The sequence below is a fragment of the Aricia agestis genome, chromosome 17, assembly GCF_905147365.1.
Source record: "Aricia agestis chromosome 17, ilAriAges1.1, whole genome shotgun sequence".
Lineage (NCBI taxonomy): Eukaryota > Metazoa > Arthropoda > Insecta > Lepidoptera > Lycaenidae > Aricia > Aricia agestis.
The window spans coordinates 2,466,049-2,485,259 of NC_056422.1; the positions used below are offsets into that span (position 1 = coordinate 2,466,049).

Genomic DNA, 19,211 nt, shown 5'->3' on the forward strand with positions numbered 1-19,211 from the left:
GCGTTGTAGTTAAAGTTACAATTATATTTAGAGTAAGTTGGTGCAACCCACCCTTAGTGCTGAAATTGGTTTGGTTTTATTTTATTACTACGTTTTAATCGGTAGATATTGAATCTGTTTCTGTATAAATTCTTGTAAAGGGTAAACCAATCGTTGATACTCGAGGAGTGAATATTATTATTTACCAATAATTGTTTCGAACTTAACTAACATCAATTGTTATAATTATTCAATAAAGCAAATAAATAGACTCTATTATTTGTTCATAATGTTACTTGGTTCCTATACATACATATTTCAATTTTCCATAGAACTTGGCACTCACTTTGATCTCCATCCTTTTTACGGCGAAATCCATAGACAAGAATAATGTTTGTATGGAACTTGGCTCTCCATTTTTACATTTATGTTTTTGGTGGGATATCATAACTTTTTGTAAAGAAAACTTTCCGAGCAGGGTAGACACCTTAACCTTCCCAGTTCAAACATACATATTCGACTAAGTATATTCAATCGCAAGCTTAAGGAAGGGGCTGTTTCCCTATTGCCCGACAAGTGTCGGAAATGCTGTCCGCACTTTATCTGGAAGATACTTCATCTGTCAGATAAGTTGTGGATAGTCTATCTTAAACTTCTCAGGAAGTGGGGAAACAAAGAAAATCCAAGCGAATGGAAATTGCAGCTACCATCAGGAGGCATTGGATTAATACCGTATAACACAAGACATGTTGTTGTTAACACTATACTAATAAATGTTGTGTTGCCTACAAAGGTGTGTGCATCGGGTATTGAAGACTCTAGTACTACACTAGCAACTGTAATTTTTTAAATGCATATGCTGTTGTTAACCGTAATAATAAATATTAAATAAATAAATAAAAAGACGGACAGACGGACAGACAGACGGACATACGGGCAGACGGACGGACGGACGGACAGACGGACAGATAGGGATATACAGGGACCGCGAATAGATATAGAATTGTTTTACAAATCTATGTCTATTCCCGGGACTCAAATTATATCTCCATACCTTTAAGAACAATCGGTACAATTAATTTGGGCGTGGAGAGGTCACAGACAGACAGACACACTTCATAAACCTATTCATTTCATAAATTTTCTTCACTTCACGAAGACAAATAAATATTTATGGAGAGCTCCCATTACCCACACAATACACGTGATTTCTTTTGCCATTTTTGCTCAAAATCAATAATGGCAGCCGGTAGGTAGGCACTTGAAATATTCACAAAAACTTTAATTAGGTATATTTTTACTTTCATAATCTATATATATATAAAAATCAATTGCTGTTCGTTAGTCTCGCTAAAACTCGAGAACGGCTGAACGGATTTATCTTATCTTGGTCTTGAATTATTCGTGGAGGTCTAGGGAAGGTTTAAAAGGTGAGAAAAATTCGAATAATTGCCGGGAAAATCCTCAAAACAGCATTTTTCTATTTCCCATACAAACGTTTTCTAAATAAAATGGAGAGTCAATTTGTAATTTATTACCGCTGCATAAAGTTCAAATTCGCGTGCGCGTTGGAGGACCTAATATCGCGTTCTGAAACTCAACAAAAGTGAAAGTGAATCGCGAACGCGACAAAATTGCATAGTCTCAAAATACATAGTACATAAATAAACACAATTTTAGCTAACTTCAGTTGTTACTCTGTCCGATTATTTTTTTATTTTAGCTAACTTAAGTTGTTACTCTGTCCGATTATTTTTTTAATAAGACTATATAGAAATCGAAAGATAAATCTATATATATAAAAATCAATTGCTGTTCGTTAGTCTCGCTAAAACTCGAGAACGGCTGAACGGATTTATCTTATCTTGGCCAATTTTGATGAAATTTTTTGTGTGTTCGTGGAGATTCGAGAATGGTTTAGATTTACAGTTTGGTCTACTGGAAAATGTTTTTTCAATTAATTTCTTATTTATAAGGAGTTGTTGATTTTGGAATGTTTTACATTAGATCCGGCGGACGGCGCTATCATCGCATTCAATATTATTCTATTTCAATTTTAGTTTGTCCTGACAGATGGTGCTACGATTAATTTGAAAAAAATTTTGTTATTCAATTCATGTGCTGATTAAAATATTAAATAAATAACACATAGGCTACAATTTTAACCGACTTTCAAAATGGGGGAGGTGTTATGTTCGTTTTCTTATATTCAACGATTACTCCGCCGTTGGTTAACCGATTTTCAAAATTTTTCTTTTGGTATATAGGGTATCATCCCAATTTGGTATTATATTCAGAAAAGTGATGATCTGATGAAGGATCCATAAGTAATCGAGGGAACTCCTCAAAACTTATAGGGAAACATATGGTGACTTCGGTTTCGTGAGAAGTATTCTAAGCATATGCTACCAACAAGTAAGATTTTGCACCGAGATATACCTGGTATACTGTGGTTCGGAAGGTGCTGAGAGAATTCCTGATTCTTTATAGATACAAGTTTGGGAGTTTCGGCGTTGTTTTAAGAACAGAAAGCATATGCTACTATGCAAATTACATTCTTCATCATCATCATCATCATCATCACTACCATATCATAGTCTTTTAGATCGAGACTCGAGTTTGTCAAGCGATAATTAAAAAAAATCTATATCTACCTAATATTATAAACCTGAAGAGTATGTTTGCTTGAACGCGTCAATCTCAGAAACTACAGGTCCGATTTAAAAACTTATCTCAATGTTAGATAGATCATTTATCGAGTAAGACTCATCATTTATCGAGAAGGTTATATTATATTATTACTCTAAGACTAATACGACAGAAGAAACTCAGGAAAATGTGGAAAAAACGGGGGGAAATATTTTTTATGGGAAAATGTACCTACGGATTCTGTAAAATTTCTAATTTACGCGGGCGAAGCCGCGCGGGACATCTAGTTTATAATAAAAGTAAAATAAAATAAATATTTAATTATTTAAGGGTCTCCACACAAAAAACACAATTTTTTGCCTAGTTTCGCTCTGTCTGACTCGCACGTTTTTTTTCCTACGCTTACACACAATTACCAAGCTGGATTCCAAATTTCGGCCACCTAGGTCATCTGGAACTGGGTTAGTTAGATCTATCGGTCAGTCACTGATAAAAAATAGATTTTCGGACGTTAATATCTTAATAACCGTTTGAGCTGTGAGTAGGCATCCGCTAAGAAAGGATTTTGATAAATTCCAACCCCAAGGGGTTCAAATAGGGGATGAAAGTTTGTACATAATAATACTTCTTAACGCTAGCGAAGCCGCGGGCAAAAGCTCGTATTATATAAAACTCAATGTGACTGACTGACATGGTGATCTATCAACGCACAGCCCAAACCATTGGACGGATCGGGCTGAAATTTTGCATGCAGGTAGATGTTATGACGAAGGCATCCGCTAAGAAAGGATTTTGATAAATTCCAACCCCAAGGGGTTAAAAAAGGGGATGAAAGTTTGTATATAATACTTCTTAATGCGAGCGAAACCGCGGGCAAAAGCTCGTAATGTAATAAAGCGAAAGATAAGTCGCCTCTTTGATAGTTTTTAGTTCCGATTCTTAATAATTAAATACTCTTGGCGCTGCCTATGACATAACAACTACAATGGCGTTGGATACCAAAAGTGTGTTGTTAAATAGCGAAGTTTTGAGTGAATAAAACAAAGAAAACAATAAATTGAAGAACAACTTTCAGGTGCAATTAAATAATTTCTATGATTCTCGATATTGAAACGTAAGAGAGCCATGCTTCAGCACGAATGGGCCGGCTCGACCGGAGAAATACCACGTTCTCACAGAAAACCGGCGTGAAACAGCGCTTGCGCTGTGTTTCGCTGAGTGAGTGAGTTTACTGGAGGCCCAATCCCCTACCCTATTCCCTTCCTTACCCTCCCCTATTCCATTCCCTTCCCATCCTTACCCCCCCTATATTACCCTATTCCCTCTTAAAAGGCCGGCAACGCACCTGCAGCTCTTCTGATGCTGCGAGTGTCCATGGGCGACGGAAGTTGCTTTCCATCAAGTGATCCGTTTGCTCATTTGCCCCCTTATATATATATATATATATATATATATATATATATATATATATATATATATATATATATATATATATATATATATATATATATATATATATAAATATAAAACAGTCAATAAAGTTTTGTTTGAGTCTCAAAACAGATTCGTGATACGGCCCCAGTTTTTCAAAACAGCTAGCCGTAACGTAATACGGCGGATTATACAATCTGCCTACGACATATTATGTATAAAACAAAGACTTTATACATTATGGTTCTAAACACAATATTATGTATATACAATATAACACCGAAAATTTATTTAATACTTTTATACTATACATTATTATTATTATTATTGGCCCACTTTGTCCCACTGCTGGGCAAAGGCCTCCCCTCTTTTATTCCATAATTAGCGATCTTGTGATGTTACTGGCCACTCTTTGTCGAACGCATCCAATTCATCGCGCCACCTTTTTGTGGGTCGGTCTCTATTACGCTGACCAGTCGGTAGCCACTCCGAAATTAAACGCGCCCACCTGTCCGGGTGCATGCATACGGGAGACGTGCACTGCCCAGCTCCACTTTAGGCTAGCTGCCTTTCTGCCTACATCAATGAGCTTCGTTTGGGCTGCGTTCCCAAACGAAGCTCATTGATGTAGATAGAAAGGCAGTTAGCATCTTAAAATATTTCTCAACGATTCGATTAAAAATCAATACGTTAATCAGCCGTTTGACCATGATGAGGTAACAGACAAACAGACAGACACTGCAGTTTCGCACTTACAATATATTGTATTAACTACTATGGATATGGATCTTACAATAATAATGGTACATGAAATCTTAAAATATCGAGCACCGGCTTAATCTCAATCCAATGTTAGAGCCACAACCACCGACCAAATTACATCCGCTATCTGCCTAGGAATCAACTTCTTGGATATGACAAAGACAAATGGATAGTAGGAGACGGTGATGATGACGAGATAATGAGCTGTAGAGTACCGATAAAGAAAGCAAAATGCGTTAAAATTTCTTAATAAGTAGCAACCTTTACCGGTACATTACCGGATATCAATTATAATATTATATTCTAAAAGGCTTTCAGTGTAACTCCAAACCCTTATAATTATTTTCCCTTAATTTGCCACACACGTGGAAAACAATAGAATTGAATAATATTTAATGCGAAAGTATGTCTGTCTCATTTCTGCCTGCCTCTTTACGCCCAAATCGCTGAACCGATTTTTGCATTTGGTATGGAGATACTTTGAATCCCGGTACATAGGATACTTTTAGATAGACAGACAAACACTTTCGCATATTTATATTACCACAATATTAGTATGGAATTATCTTGTGGCACTTGAATGGTGTTGTCTACTTGTCTTGGGGCGCGCGGGCGGCAGGCGTGAGTCATGAGTCATGACTTCATGAGTGTCACAATTCACAAGTTTTATGAACTATGTTCGCAATAACTGTCTATCTAGTGACAGATTACAAAAGGGGAGGTAGTCCATTGAAATATTACAATTTAAGATTATGAAATATAATTAAAATTGCGTCCTCTAATAAATGCAATATTCGGTAATATTCAATATTGCATTTATTAGAGGACGCAATTTTATTTTTGTATATGTTAGGGGGGTTCAATACATTTTACAAAATAAAATACCTCAAACCAATCTTGTGGATAATCTTTCGAGAAAAAGATTCCACGACCCCCCCAGATCTCATGAAATATATTTTCTGCAGATGCAAATGAAACTGTAGAAGCATGTGTGGCTGCAAAAAAATAGGCCTGAAATGCTCTACAGCAGGAGTTCACAAACTTATTTTGCCAACTGCCCACTTTGAGAGTCTATCTAAGTTCTATCAATAAATCAGTGTTAACCAGTACTTTTAATTATTTACTCTACGGATCTACAAGTTTTAAACTCTATAGTCTATTCCATTTCTCAGAAAATAATGGGTATATTTTCATCGCTTTTCATAATATTGTGGTCAAAAACAACATGTACATCGTACTGTTGGTGGTCTGTGCAGCAACCTACATATATTGTGATCCATTCTACAATCCAAAGAAAAACAAGGATACCATATCGAAATGTTTGTTTGAGATCTCCCAAAAATGTCTTTACAACAAACCCACAGTATTATTTTATTACCAACCAGTAGAAGAAAATGATACTTCTGTAATTTTGGGTAATGATCAAACACAATTGGAGTCTACTTTAAATTACTTTTCTGAATACAATATACCTGTTATTGTATTAAACGATTTGAATAGCATAAACGGTACTGTCGAAATTCTTGAAAGCAGCAAACTGGTGGTTGGATTTTTTGAAAATATAGAGTTTATAGAAAAAGTGGATTTAGCATTGGATTACTCGATAAAGTACCTTATTGTTATTGAAAGTACTGTAAGCATGGGACGTCTACAAAATATACCATTCGATATACAAACTTATGATGTCACGTTCATTTTGGCAGATTATGTGAAAGGAGAGCACAAATTCTTAAGTTGTGTTCCAAGTATTAAAGCAGATACATGTGGCCTGAAAGAATCGCCGCTACGTCAAATCAATTCCTGCAGGAACGGCGAATTGGAAAAGAAAAATATGGCAGCAGTATTTCCCTCCAAAATACCTAAGAATTATAAACTTTGCCCTTTCAACGTTGGGATGGCCACCCTGTTTCCATATTCTATGATTCCTAATAAAGAGAAGATGAAGGATTTAGACAGAATCACGGAAGGCAACGGTTCTGATATAGAAATGTTAAAAATAATAGCGCAAGACTTCAACGCCACATTGAATTTATTTTATATTTTTAGAGAGGAAGAAAATCCTTATTTACATTTTGAGTTTTTAAATTATCTCTTCAATAAAACACTTGATGCCTGTGCAGGGGGTCCCTATCACATTTACGGGGACGTAGTTGCTTATTCTGGGTTATATAGCACTCAATCTGTTATTTGGGCCTATACGGTGGACCGTGCCATTCGCTCCTGGCAATCTTTGGGACACAAGGTCACAGACGTCTACTACTTCTTTCTAGTTTATCTCATCTACTCCGTCATTTGGACTCTCGTGAGGAAATATGACGAGAACAGTGTATCTTTCGTGGAAACCATTGTGAGTGGCTGGGGCGCTCTGCTCGGGACTACTTCATTGCAGGATCCAAAGAGCTTGAAACAGAAGATACTGAACATCGCTTATCTCGTGATGAGCTTGCATCTATCGGCGTACATAGGTGCCCAAATATATTCCTACCTAACTATACAAGGTCCACCGCAAACGTACAATACTGTGGAGGAGCTGAAGGTATCTGATAAGAAGCCTTACTTGCAGATATCCACCAAGTATTTCGTTAAAGATAAAAACTACGAGGAGTTCGCCAACACATCTGGCGATTGCAAAGATTTTAGGCATTGTGAGAACACTATTCTTGCAAATTCTGGTGCTACGCTTATTCTAAGTGCTTATCTGTTGCCATTTCAAGCCGAGACCGCTGTTAACGATGAGGCTAGAGTCCTAGGCCTCCAGGAGAGCGTGCTAACGGTATGGCACGAAATGATCATGAAGAAAGATTTCGCTCTTTCTTCATGATCATTTCGTGATCAGAAGTTTCAGGACATTGTATCGAGGTTATTCGAAGCTGGAATATGCGACAAGCTGTACAACGAAGCTATTGGTATCACCGTGGTGGACAAAGCCAAGATTACGAACAAGAATATTCTCGCTAATAGCTACAGTTGTACTGAGGGCTGTGAAATTACGCTGGTCCAGTTGGGAGGAGCGTTTTACCTTTGGTTGTTTGGATGTTTGTTATCACTTGTTGTGTTTCTACTTGAAGTTGTATATGAGCGGTTAAAGAGTTATAATACAGTTTATTTGGCTTAGTGCTGAAATTGGTTTGGTTTTATTTTATTGCTAAATCGGTAGATATTGAATTTGTTTCTGTATAAATTCTTGTATAGGGTAAACCAATCGCTGGTACTTTAGGAGTGAATATTATCACAGTGTGTAATGTATCATACTAGTGGAGAGGAGGAAGAAGCCCGCCGCCCGCAACCATCGCGGCACCGCACCATATGTACCTGAGCTGCGTCTGCGGAGCGAGGTCCCTGCGACGCCCCTGTACATATCCCGCCTGCACTGGTCCAAGGAGGTCGAGGACGTCGTGGACTACATCCAGAAGAAGAGGACACTCTGAGGGTCGAGCGTCTGCAGTCTCGCCACAAGGTTAACTTTAGCTGGTGAGAGTACCGACGAATCTTCTGTCGACTTTCGAGGCGCCAGAGTTCTTGGCCGATAGATGTAGTCTATCGGAGGTTCCGGAGGAGACTCCGGAACCAAGCGAGTCACGTCGCCGGCAAAACGTTAGTTTTTTAAGTATATATAAAAAATATATATGTTAGTTTTAAGGTATTTATTATATAATTAATATGTATGTTTGACTAGGTATCTGTTTTATGGACCTTTGATGCTCGAAATAAATGATTTGATTTGATAATATTATTATTACCAATAATAATTTTTCGAAAATTAACTAAGTACTGCCTTCTTTACCCAATGGTAGAAGCACAATGGGAGTGCCTATACGTGAGGTGCAATATGAGGAGTGTCAAAAATTACACCTAAAATAGTTTTTTATATTGCGGTTTTCGCATAGGCTAAGAATAATAGCTTTTCACACATAAGAAATTTATAAGATGATGCAATTATTATTTGTTTTATATACATAACTAGCTGTTGCCCGCGCCTTCATCCGCGTGGAGTGTTAGCGCGCGGTGTCAACAAAATTGGCGTCAAATTTAAAAGCTTTTAAAACCCTGGTGGGGTACCAGGGTTTTAAAAGCTCTTAAATTATATATAATATATATAATATTAAATCAAAATACCCGAAAATAGCTGTGTATTTAATTTTTTTTATTAAACTTTATGTATGCCAAATTTTAAAGCTTATTTAGCCCTCCATTTCACAACTTTAGCTTTACCCATAAACTATTTATCATTGGTAGGTTTAGGGTTACGTCACTGCATAGAAAAAGTACTGAGTAGTGAGTTATTTAAAAACGTGTATATCAATCGAAAGAATCGAAGAACTGTATTCTATATGGTACCACCTCTTATAGAAAAACGTTTGAGTAAGCGATATCGCGATGTAGGCGTCTCTTAGCGCCATCTGTTATGCATTTTTGGGACTAACATAATTCTAACAAATTTACGCGTAAACACCCCCTCACAATCGCTTTAGACTATCTGTATACAAAATTTCATTACAATCGGTTCGGTAGTTTTGACGTGAAAGCGAGACAGACAGAGATACCTTCGCATTTATATTAGTATAGATGATATAGACACTTGAAATTTTCACAAAATCCTCAAATATATGTGTACTTTAATATTTTTGCTGTTATAGCGGCACCAGAAATACATAATCTGCGAAAATTTCAGAAGTCTAGCTATATCGGTCGGCAGACAGAGAGACAGACAGACAACGAAGTCTTAGATATTCTTCTTTAGTCTTAGGGTCCCGTTTTTTCCCTTTGGGTACGTTTTATACGTGGGAGAGCCATGCTTCGGCACGAATGGGCCGGCTCAACCGGAGAAATACCACGCTCTCACAGAAAATCTACATGAAACAGCGCTTGCGCTGTGTTTCACCGAGTGAGTGAGTTTACCGGAGGCCCAATCCCCTACCCTATTCCCTTCCCTACCCTCCTCTATTCCCTTCCCTTCCCTTCCTATCCCTACCGTCCCCTATTAACCTATTCCCGCTTAAAAGGCCGGCAACGCACCTGCAGCTCTTCTGATGCTGCGAGTGTCCATGGGCGACGGAAGTTGCTTTCCATCAGGTGATCCGTTTGCTCGTTTGCCCCCTTTTTTCATAATAAAATAAAAAAAATAAAAAACGGAACCCTAAAAATAATATGTTTCTGTTAAAGAATAAGGTAATTTTCGTTCCAATTTTTGCATAGTAGGTATACAGGGTGTAATTAAACCTTCCTGCCAAATTTGGATGTATTGATCGTTGTTAAAAATAAATATACATGTATTTTTTCTTTTGTAGTCACTCAGGACTAAAATGTTGAGAAATACCAGTACCGAAAGTTATCCTAAAAAACACTACAATTAATGGACACGGTTCTGAACGATTAAATGGGATAAAATATGTCATTGAAAAAAACATCCATTTTTTTATTAAATGGACTGTCCTAATGATAACTAAATAATAAATAATAAAAGAAAAAAAATTGGCAGGAAGGTTTAATTGCATCCTGTATAATTTTATTATTGTATTAAAAACCTTTACCTTTTGATTTCCAACCCAAAGAGAAAACAAATTGCTATTTTTACATAAAAATTGTAAATTATTATGTGTACGCCTCTCAGACATAGGTAATAATATATTTAGGCTTTGTGAACTCCTGATCCTGAGATAGATTAGGCTTCTCGGGTTAAATAAATACTGCTTACCTAAAATCAACTTACGTTCCGGTACTTAATAGCTTTCAGTTTTATAAATTACATCGCAAGATTAAAAAACATACATTTTTTTTTTATATTTAACAAAGCAAAACATTTTAAAAATAATTTAAGTTAATAAGAATTACCTACCCTTTTTTTAACATGGGGAAATGCTTTACGCATCCCCGGCAAATTGGGGATAACGGCCGGGGTATGTGGAACTCCTGTCTACCCACTAAAACCCCATGGTGCTCCACTCATCGCTTAAGGCAGAGTTGCGGGTACGATATAACCTACCACAACTCTACCAGCGATCATGTACAGACCCGACACCACCCTGCTAAGAATTATCTACGTACTTACATAAAAAAGTTAAAAAAAAATGACTGAGGCTTTATTGAACCCGCATCATATTTGGATGATATTTGGGATGTTTTTTCAATCGCGTTTTGACAGATTTTTTTCGCAAAACGGAGGTAACAAAATTAGTTATCTGACGATTAAAAAATCGGCCTCGCTAGTAAATAAAAAATAAAAATTATTTTATTTTAAGTACTTATTATTATTTATTACCTATTATAGTGGTGTCAATTTAATGACATGATAATTCCAAATTTCCTTATGCGATCTTTTGGAATTTATTTATTTTTAGGGTTCCGTACCTCAAAAGGAAAAAACGGAACCCTTATAGGATCACTTTGTTGTCCGTCTGTCCGTCTGTCAAGACCCTTTTTCTCAGGAACGCGTGGAGGCATGAAGCTGAAATTTATATCAATTACTCAGGTCTACTGTCCCTTGAAGCTGTGAAAAAATCAAACTTCTAAGCCAACGCAATCAAAAGATACAGCCGTTTATGCCGCAAATTTTCGACACTTGCAAGGGAATCAAAACCTACAGGGTGCTTCCCGTGAACTCAGAATCTTGAAATTTGGTACGAAGCAACGTCTTATAGCATAGATAAAGGAAAAATTACGAAAACCATAAATTTTTAGTTACATCACATAATATATTTTTTTTTAATAATTTTAAACTTACTACCCATTTCCTCATAAACGCGTAGAGGTATTAAATTGAAATTCATACTAAATACTCAGGTCTATAATACCTTTAAGCTGTCGGAACCCTCGGTGCGCGAGTCCGACTCGCACTTGGCCGGTTTTTATTATTGAATTTGTGTTTTTTTAAGTGCAAATATATAATAAACTTCAATAATAATTAATAGGTGTGTCGTGGGTCAGTGCAAAACTGGGAGTCAAATTTTCTACAGCAGTAGGCCGATATGAGTGCTCATACGAGGACAAATCTGCCTTTACCTACTTGAACTTTTTTATCTATTCTGTGCTTTACCCTAGACATACTCCGTCGTAAGATAGACGTATATCGAGCGGCGGGGTGGGAGCAGTCCACCGCTACGACTGCTATCCTGTGTACTGTGTAGAAACGGATTCTCAAAATTATAATTTAGGCTGGTTCATATAATATGTTACGCTCAAAGACCGAAATCGCTCAATGAGCGAAAAAATTGCTCACAACGCGTTGTGGTCACAGTGAAACAGCCACGACGCGAAATTCGCGTCGTGGCTCTAATGAAAACGACCACGACGCGTTCTGGCAATCACAAAAAGACCATAACGCGAAATTCGTGTCGTGGCTGATATGCTATTCGTTTTTTTTCTTGATTTGTTCTTGATTGATTAATCGTCCATAGGTATGGAAGATTATAATATTTAAATTACCACGCGAACTACAAAACATTTTTTCGTTTACTAAATCACTGCATAACGTGTTTTTCATTATTATTTGAAAATATCCATAGTTTCATAATATCCGTGCTAATATTATTACTGTCTGTCTGTCTGGCGCTGGTTATGGATATTTTATAAATAATAATGATAAAAAATTAGTTTTTCGCTCATTGAGCGATTTCGGTCTTTGAGCGTAACATATATTACATAATATGTACTTGCCACATGAAAAAACTTCGATAGCGCGATGCAGAGATTTCTCGATTTTTAGAGTTTCTACCAGAGATAAAGATTTATAACTGTAATTATGATACTCGGCTGCTATAAATGAATGATTAGAATCACACATCGAATTAATTATTATTTTTAAACTAAAAATTTAAACCGACTTCCAAGGTAAAGACAGTATTAATATTATATAATATTCCTAAAAAGTATAAAATAATTTTCTTATTCTGTACTCAGTATTTCTGTTCTCAATCTTCATTATTTTGAAGTCGGTACCAACCAGCTAACCAAATCGCCAGTTCTATGACCGAATATTATAACTGCAACTTATAGGACTGGGTACTGACTTCAAAATTATGAAGATTGAGAACAATTATTTAATACTAGATGTTCCGCGAGGCTTCGCCCGCGTAATTAGGGAATGACACGGAATTTGCGGAAAATGTACGGTTTCACGTGGCCTATTCTTCATGTGTGTGTGTCAAATAACATAAAAATTGCTCCAGTACGTTCAAATAAGCCCTTTCAAATAATTTTCCCCCTTTTTTTTTCACACTTTCCTCTATTTCTTTGCTCATATTAGTCTTAGCGAGATAAAATATAGCATATAGTCTTCCTCGATCAATGGGCTATCCAACAGTAAAAGAATTTTTCAAATCGGACCAGTAGTTCCTGAGATTAGCGCGTTCAAACAAACAAACAAACTCTGCAGAATTATAATATTAAGTATAGACTAGACGATGCCCGCAAAACTCGTTTGTTGCGCCTTTACAATACTTTACATAACCGTACATTTTTTCTGGCATAAAAACTAAAAAGTTGCCAATGTCCTTTCCCGGGACTCAAAGTATCAACATACCGAATTTCAGCAAAATCGGTTCAGTGGTTAAGGTTAGAGCGTGAAGAGGTAACAGACAGACAGACAGACAGACTTTCGCATTTATTATATTAGTATAAATATAGTACTAGGACTTTTTAGTTCATTTAAGAATAATTTGTTAATTACGTTATTACTATAAATATTGTATTTACCTTGGAAGTCGGTTTATATTTTTTGTTTAAGAATTCAAATTACAGTACATACAAGAATAAAAACACGCATTTAATTTTAAAACAAATCAAAACATTTAAAAAATAAAAAAACAAAGAATGTTAAATATGAAAGAAAGAAATTGACTAAGGCGTGAACCCGCGTCATGTAGAGAAATGGATAGTAGGAGATGGTGATGATGATGACTGATGAGATACTGACTACTGAGGCCGGTATAAATAGTCAGTACTCAAAATCTCGGTCTCAAGACACCGTTCAGGCTCTGCGATTGGTTGGCTGTCAAAATTTGGACCAATCACTGAGCCGAACCGCGTCTTCTTAAGTTGATAAAGAAAGCAAAATGATCTATCAACACACAGCCCAAACCACTGGACGGATCGGGCTGAAATTTGGCATGAAGGTAGATGTTGTGACGTAGGCATCCACTAAGAAAGGATTTTGATAAATTTCAACCCCAAGGGCTTCAAATAGGGGATGAAAGTTTGTATATAATAATACTTCTTAACGCGAGCGAAGCCGCGGGCAAAAGCTCGTTTCTTAATAAGTACCTTGATCGGTACATTACCGGATATCAATTATGGGTTCTAAAAGGCTTTCAGTGTAACTTAAAACCCTTATAAGTAATTCTTTTCCCTTATAGTACGGGAGCCCTTGAACATTTTTTTTATTACTATCAAGCAAATTTTTTGTAAGTAGCTTCATTTTGATAAGACGAACAACATATTTTTATCTGCGAAAAATCTTGAAAGTGGTAGCTAACAAAAATAAAAAGGATTTCATACTTTGACTTGATGGTTCTAAAATATGGACAGTTTTATTTGTAGAACAATGTCACTCTTAAATTATATAACTATTAGCCCGGCCGCACATTGTGCGAATTCTGCCCCTGTAGACAAGTGGCAAAACGCTAACGCTAACGCTAGCGCTACAAAATGTATGGATTTGACATTAGTATTCGCTAGCGAAGCGATGACTTATGTCAAATCGCATACATTTTGTAGCGCTAGCGTTAGCGTTAGCGTTAGCGCTTTGTCACTTGTCTACAGGCCCAGATCAGATTTTTCGGACAATGTGCGGCCGGGCTTAACCTACCAATCAGGGTTGACATCCCGATTTTGGCGGGACGTCCCGATTTTTACATCAAAATTCCGCGCGGGACAGGCTCAGTCCCGCTTTTCGGGGAACGAACGTACGTGCAGTGTGCTGAGTAAGAAAGGTGCGTAATGAAGATAAGAGTGTGGGAGGTAGAGCCTGGAGGGGTGGATTTTCTTTGGCTACTTTAGCTATCTGTTGTCATGTAAAAGTTATTTTAACACCAATAAAAAGATAAAAATTCAAAAAACTTTTGATTTTATATCTTTTCTATTTGTCCCGCTATTGACTAAAGAATCCCGCTTTTTCACTCAAAAAGTTCCAAACTTGGATAAAAAAAATCTGGCAACGCTGCACTGCTACGAATATACAAAAAATCAGCTACTTAGAGTTCCGTTTTAGGGAACCGTAGTCAACTAAGTTTTGTTGATTACAGAACCCTAAAACGGAACACTAACCAGCTGATTTTTTGTGTATTGGTAGTTTAATACCTAGTTATATAATTTAAGAGTAACATTGTCCTACAAATAAAACAGTCCATATTTTAGGACCATCAATTGAAAGTATGAAATCCTTTCTATCTCTGTTAGCTACCACTTTCCAGATTCTTCACAAATAAAAATGTTGTTTGTCTTATCAAAATGAAGCTACTCACAAAAAATTAGCTTGATAGTACCTACCTAATAAAAAAAAAAGTTCTACGGCTCCCGTACTATTAATTCGCCACAGACGTAGAAAACAATAGAATTGAATAATATTATTAATTGTTTATTTATAATATTAGTATGGATAGACTGACAAACATCTTGTGGCACTTGAATGACATATTGTCAGGCGCGCGGGTGTGAGTGTCACAACTATGTCTGCAAGCAATAACTGTCTATTTAGTGACAGTTTACAAGAGGGCAGCAATTGGTCTGATATTCTAAAAGTCACACGCCCCATGTAAAGATGAACTAGTACAGCGGCTCTCATAATGTTTTGGTGGCGGACTCCTTTTAAGAAACTGGGACCCAAAAAGAGAATGTGTCTGATGATGTTTCTTAAAACAATTTATGAATCGCTTGCGAAGCCCCCTACAAGACCTTAGCGGAGCCCCAGTGCTCCGCGGAATGCTGTGGAATTTAGTATATAGGGGGTTTCGGGGGCGATAAATCGATCTAGCTAGGAATCATTTTTTAGAAAATGTCTTTATAATCGTGTTTTATCGAATACCGAGCAAAGCTCGGTCAAAAAGCTCGTTGACTATTAAGTGTAAAGAGTTGAATATGTCATAACCCCTATTCAAAATAATTGTCCCAATTGGTGTAATAGCAATCGGTTTCATGGAAAACGATAAATAATAGGCCAAGTGCGAGTTGGACTCGCGCACCGAAGGGTTCCGTACCGTTATAGAGTAAAATAGGCTAAAATTGTATTTTTTGTATGGGATGTTTAGTTTATTTAAATTTCATTATTAATTATTTAAGTTTAATTTTTAATTTATGTAAATATTATTATTCATTATTAAACACATATAATTAAGGCCTTTGTGAAAATTTCAAGTACTCCTCGGTAACAATAATGGCAACTAGTACCTGTTACCATTATTGTTACCGAGCAAAAAGGCCAAAAAATCATGTTTGTTGTATGGGTATTTGTTGTTATAGCGGCAACAGATATACATAATCTGTGAAAATTTCAGAAGTCTAGCTATAGCGGTTCTTGAGATACAGCCTGAATCCCCCTGGGTCACGTTTTACCCTTTGGGTACGGAACCCTAACAACTAATCGGTCGGAGTGCCACGGTATGCGATTAAAAAATAAAATAATATCGTGAGCGCTTTCAAATTTTATTGGTTCGACGCATAAAAGCCATGCCAGATTGTTTTTATTTTCACTGCAAATTATGGAGCGAACTTATTAAATTTTTAAACGGATTAATATAAAAAGTATAACATTTATGTTTGTATTATTGAGAATATGCTCATAAAAACATTATATTACATAACTCCTACACCGGTTTCGATGACGGTGGCCGGTTTAATAATAATCCATCTAACATTCTATAGTCTTTACTAGTAGTTTTAATTATTTACTCTACGGATCTACAAGATTTAAATTCTATAGTCTATACCATCGCTCGACCCACCTACAGCAAATTATCGGTATATTTTCATCGCTTTTCATAAAATTGTGGTCAAAAACAACATGTACATCGTACTGATCGTGGTCTGTGCAGCAACCTACGTATATTCTGATCCATTCTACAATCCAAAGCAAAACAAGGATACCATATCGAAATGTTTGTTTGAAATCTCCCAAAAATGTCTTTACAACAAACCCACTGTATTATTTTATTATCAACCAGTAGAAGAAAATGATACTTCTGTAATTTTGAGTAATGATCAAACACAATTGAAGTCTACTGTGAATTATTTTTCTGAATACAATATACCTGTTATTGTATTAAACGATTTGAATAGCATAAATGGTACTGTCGAAGTTCTTGAAAGCAGCAAACTGGTGGTTGGATTTTTTGAAAATATAGAGTTTATAGAAAAAGTGGATTTAGCATTGGATTACTCGATAAAGTACCTTATTGTTATTGAAAGTTCTGTAAGCATGGGACGTCTACAAAATATACCATTCGATATACAAACTTATGATGTCACGTTCATTTTGGCAGATTATGTGAAAGGAGAGCACAAATTCTTAAGTTGTGTTCCAAGTATTAAAGAAGATACATGTGGCCTGAAAGAATCGCCGCTACGTCAGATAAATTCTTGCAAGAACGGCAAATTGGAAAAGAAAAATATGGCAGCAGTATTTCCCTCCAAAATACCTAAGAATTATAAACTTTGCCCTTTCAACGTTGGGATGGCCACCCTGTTTCCATATTCTATGATTCCTAATAAAGAGAAGATGAAGGATTTAGACAGAATCACGGAAGGCAACGGTTCTGATATAGAAATGTTAAAAATAATAGCGCAAGACTTCAACGCCACATTGAATTTATTTTATATTTTTAGAGAGGAAGAAAACCCTTATTTACACATGGAGTATTTGAATTATCTCTTCAATAAAACACTTGATGCCTGTGCAGGGGGTCTGTATAATATTTACGGAGATGTGGTTGCTTATTCTGGGATATACACCACCCAATCTGTTATTTGGGTCTATACGGTGGACCGTGCCATTCGCTCCTGGCAATCTTTGGGACACAAGGTCACAGACGTCTACTACTTCTTTATAGTTTATCTCATCTACTCGGTCATTTGGACTCTCGTGAGGAAATACGACGAGAACAGTGTATCTTTCGTGGAAACCATTGTGAGTGGCTGGGGCGCTCTGCTCGGGACTACTTCATTGCAGGATCCAAAGAGCTTGAAACAGAAGATACTGAACATCGCTTTAATCGTGATGAGCTTGCATCTATCGGCGTACATAGGTGCCCAAATATATTCCTATCTAACTATACAAGGTCCACCGCAAACGTACAATACTGTGGAAGAACTAAAGGTATCCAATAAGAAGCCTTACTTGCAGACATCCACCAAGTATTTCGTTCAAGATAAAAGCTACGAGGAGTTCGCCAACACATCTGGCGATTGCAAAGATTTTAGGCATTGTGAGAACACTATTCTTGCAAATACTGGTGCTACGCTTATTATAAATACTTATCTCTTGCCATTTCAAGCTGAGACCGCTGTGAACGACGAGGCTAGAGTCCTAGGCCTCCAGGAGAACGTGCTAACGGTGTATCACGAAATGATTATGAGAAAAGATTTCGCTCTACAGAAAAAGTTTCAGGACATTGTAACGAGGTTGTTCGAAGCTGGAATTTGCGACAAGCTGTACAACGAAGCTATTGGTATCACCGTGGTGGACAAAGCCAAGATTACGAACAAGAATATTCTCGCTAATAGCTACAGTTGTACTGTTGGCTGTGAGATTACGTTAGACCAGATGGGAGGAGCATTTTACCTTTGGTTGTTTGGTTGTTTGTTATCATTCGGTGTGTTTCTAGTTGAAGTTCTATATGAGCAGTTAAAGAGTTGTAATACAGTTTATTTGGCTTAGTTTGGTAAGTGCCTTGGATGGATTATATTATGGCTAAACGTTTTAATATGTGACATATTATTATAATAATAATAAAACACTTTATTGCTCACAAATACAAAAAATTACACAAAACACAAGCTTAAATTAAAACAGTTATTTAAATATGTGGGCAAAGGCGGTCTTATCGCTAAAAGCGATTTCTTCCAGACAACCTTTGTGTTAACTGGAGAACTTTAATGTAAGCGGAAGTATAGTTATTTGTTTCAGAAATAGGGACGAAAAATTTAAGTATATACGTATATTATTAAATATATAATTATTAATACTATATAGATATATACTCACTATAATAAATACTTAGATACATACATAAAATATTAATACGAATATTAAATTAAAAAATATTGTTTCTGTAATAACTTTTGTATAGGGTAAGCCAGTCATTTGAGTAAGTAGTGAATATTATTATTGGAATTGCTTTTTCGAACTTAATTAACGCCTTTCTTGCTTAACGTTAGAGTCATATGGTACCAATATGAGGAGT

The 19,211-nt window shown here is 36.4% G+C and overlaps 1 protein-coding gene and 1 pseudogene across 1 annotated transcript; both read left to right on the forward strand.

Annotated features, from left to right (window-relative positions):
- Nucleotides 1–6,460: 6,460 nt before the first annotated feature.
- On the forward strand, nucleotides 6,461–7,936 carry LOC121735632 (annotated as a pseudogene).
- A 9,291-nt stretch (nucleotides 7,937–17,227) lies between these two features.
- LOC121735633 lies at nucleotides 17,228–18,685 on the forward strand. Its single transcript, XM_042126527.1, has one exon. It carries the CDS (start codon nucleotides 17,228–17,230, stop codon nucleotides 18,683–18,685), a length of 1,458 nt encoding a protein of 485 aa, XP_041982461.1.
- Nucleotides 18,686–19,211: the final 526 nt, after the last annotated feature.

Bases quoted from the DNA above. Each gene is read 5' to 3' on its own strand.
- LOC121735633 (XM_042126527.1), top strand. From the start codon at position 17,228: ATGGGACGTCTACAAAATATACCATTCGATATACAAACTTATGATGTC.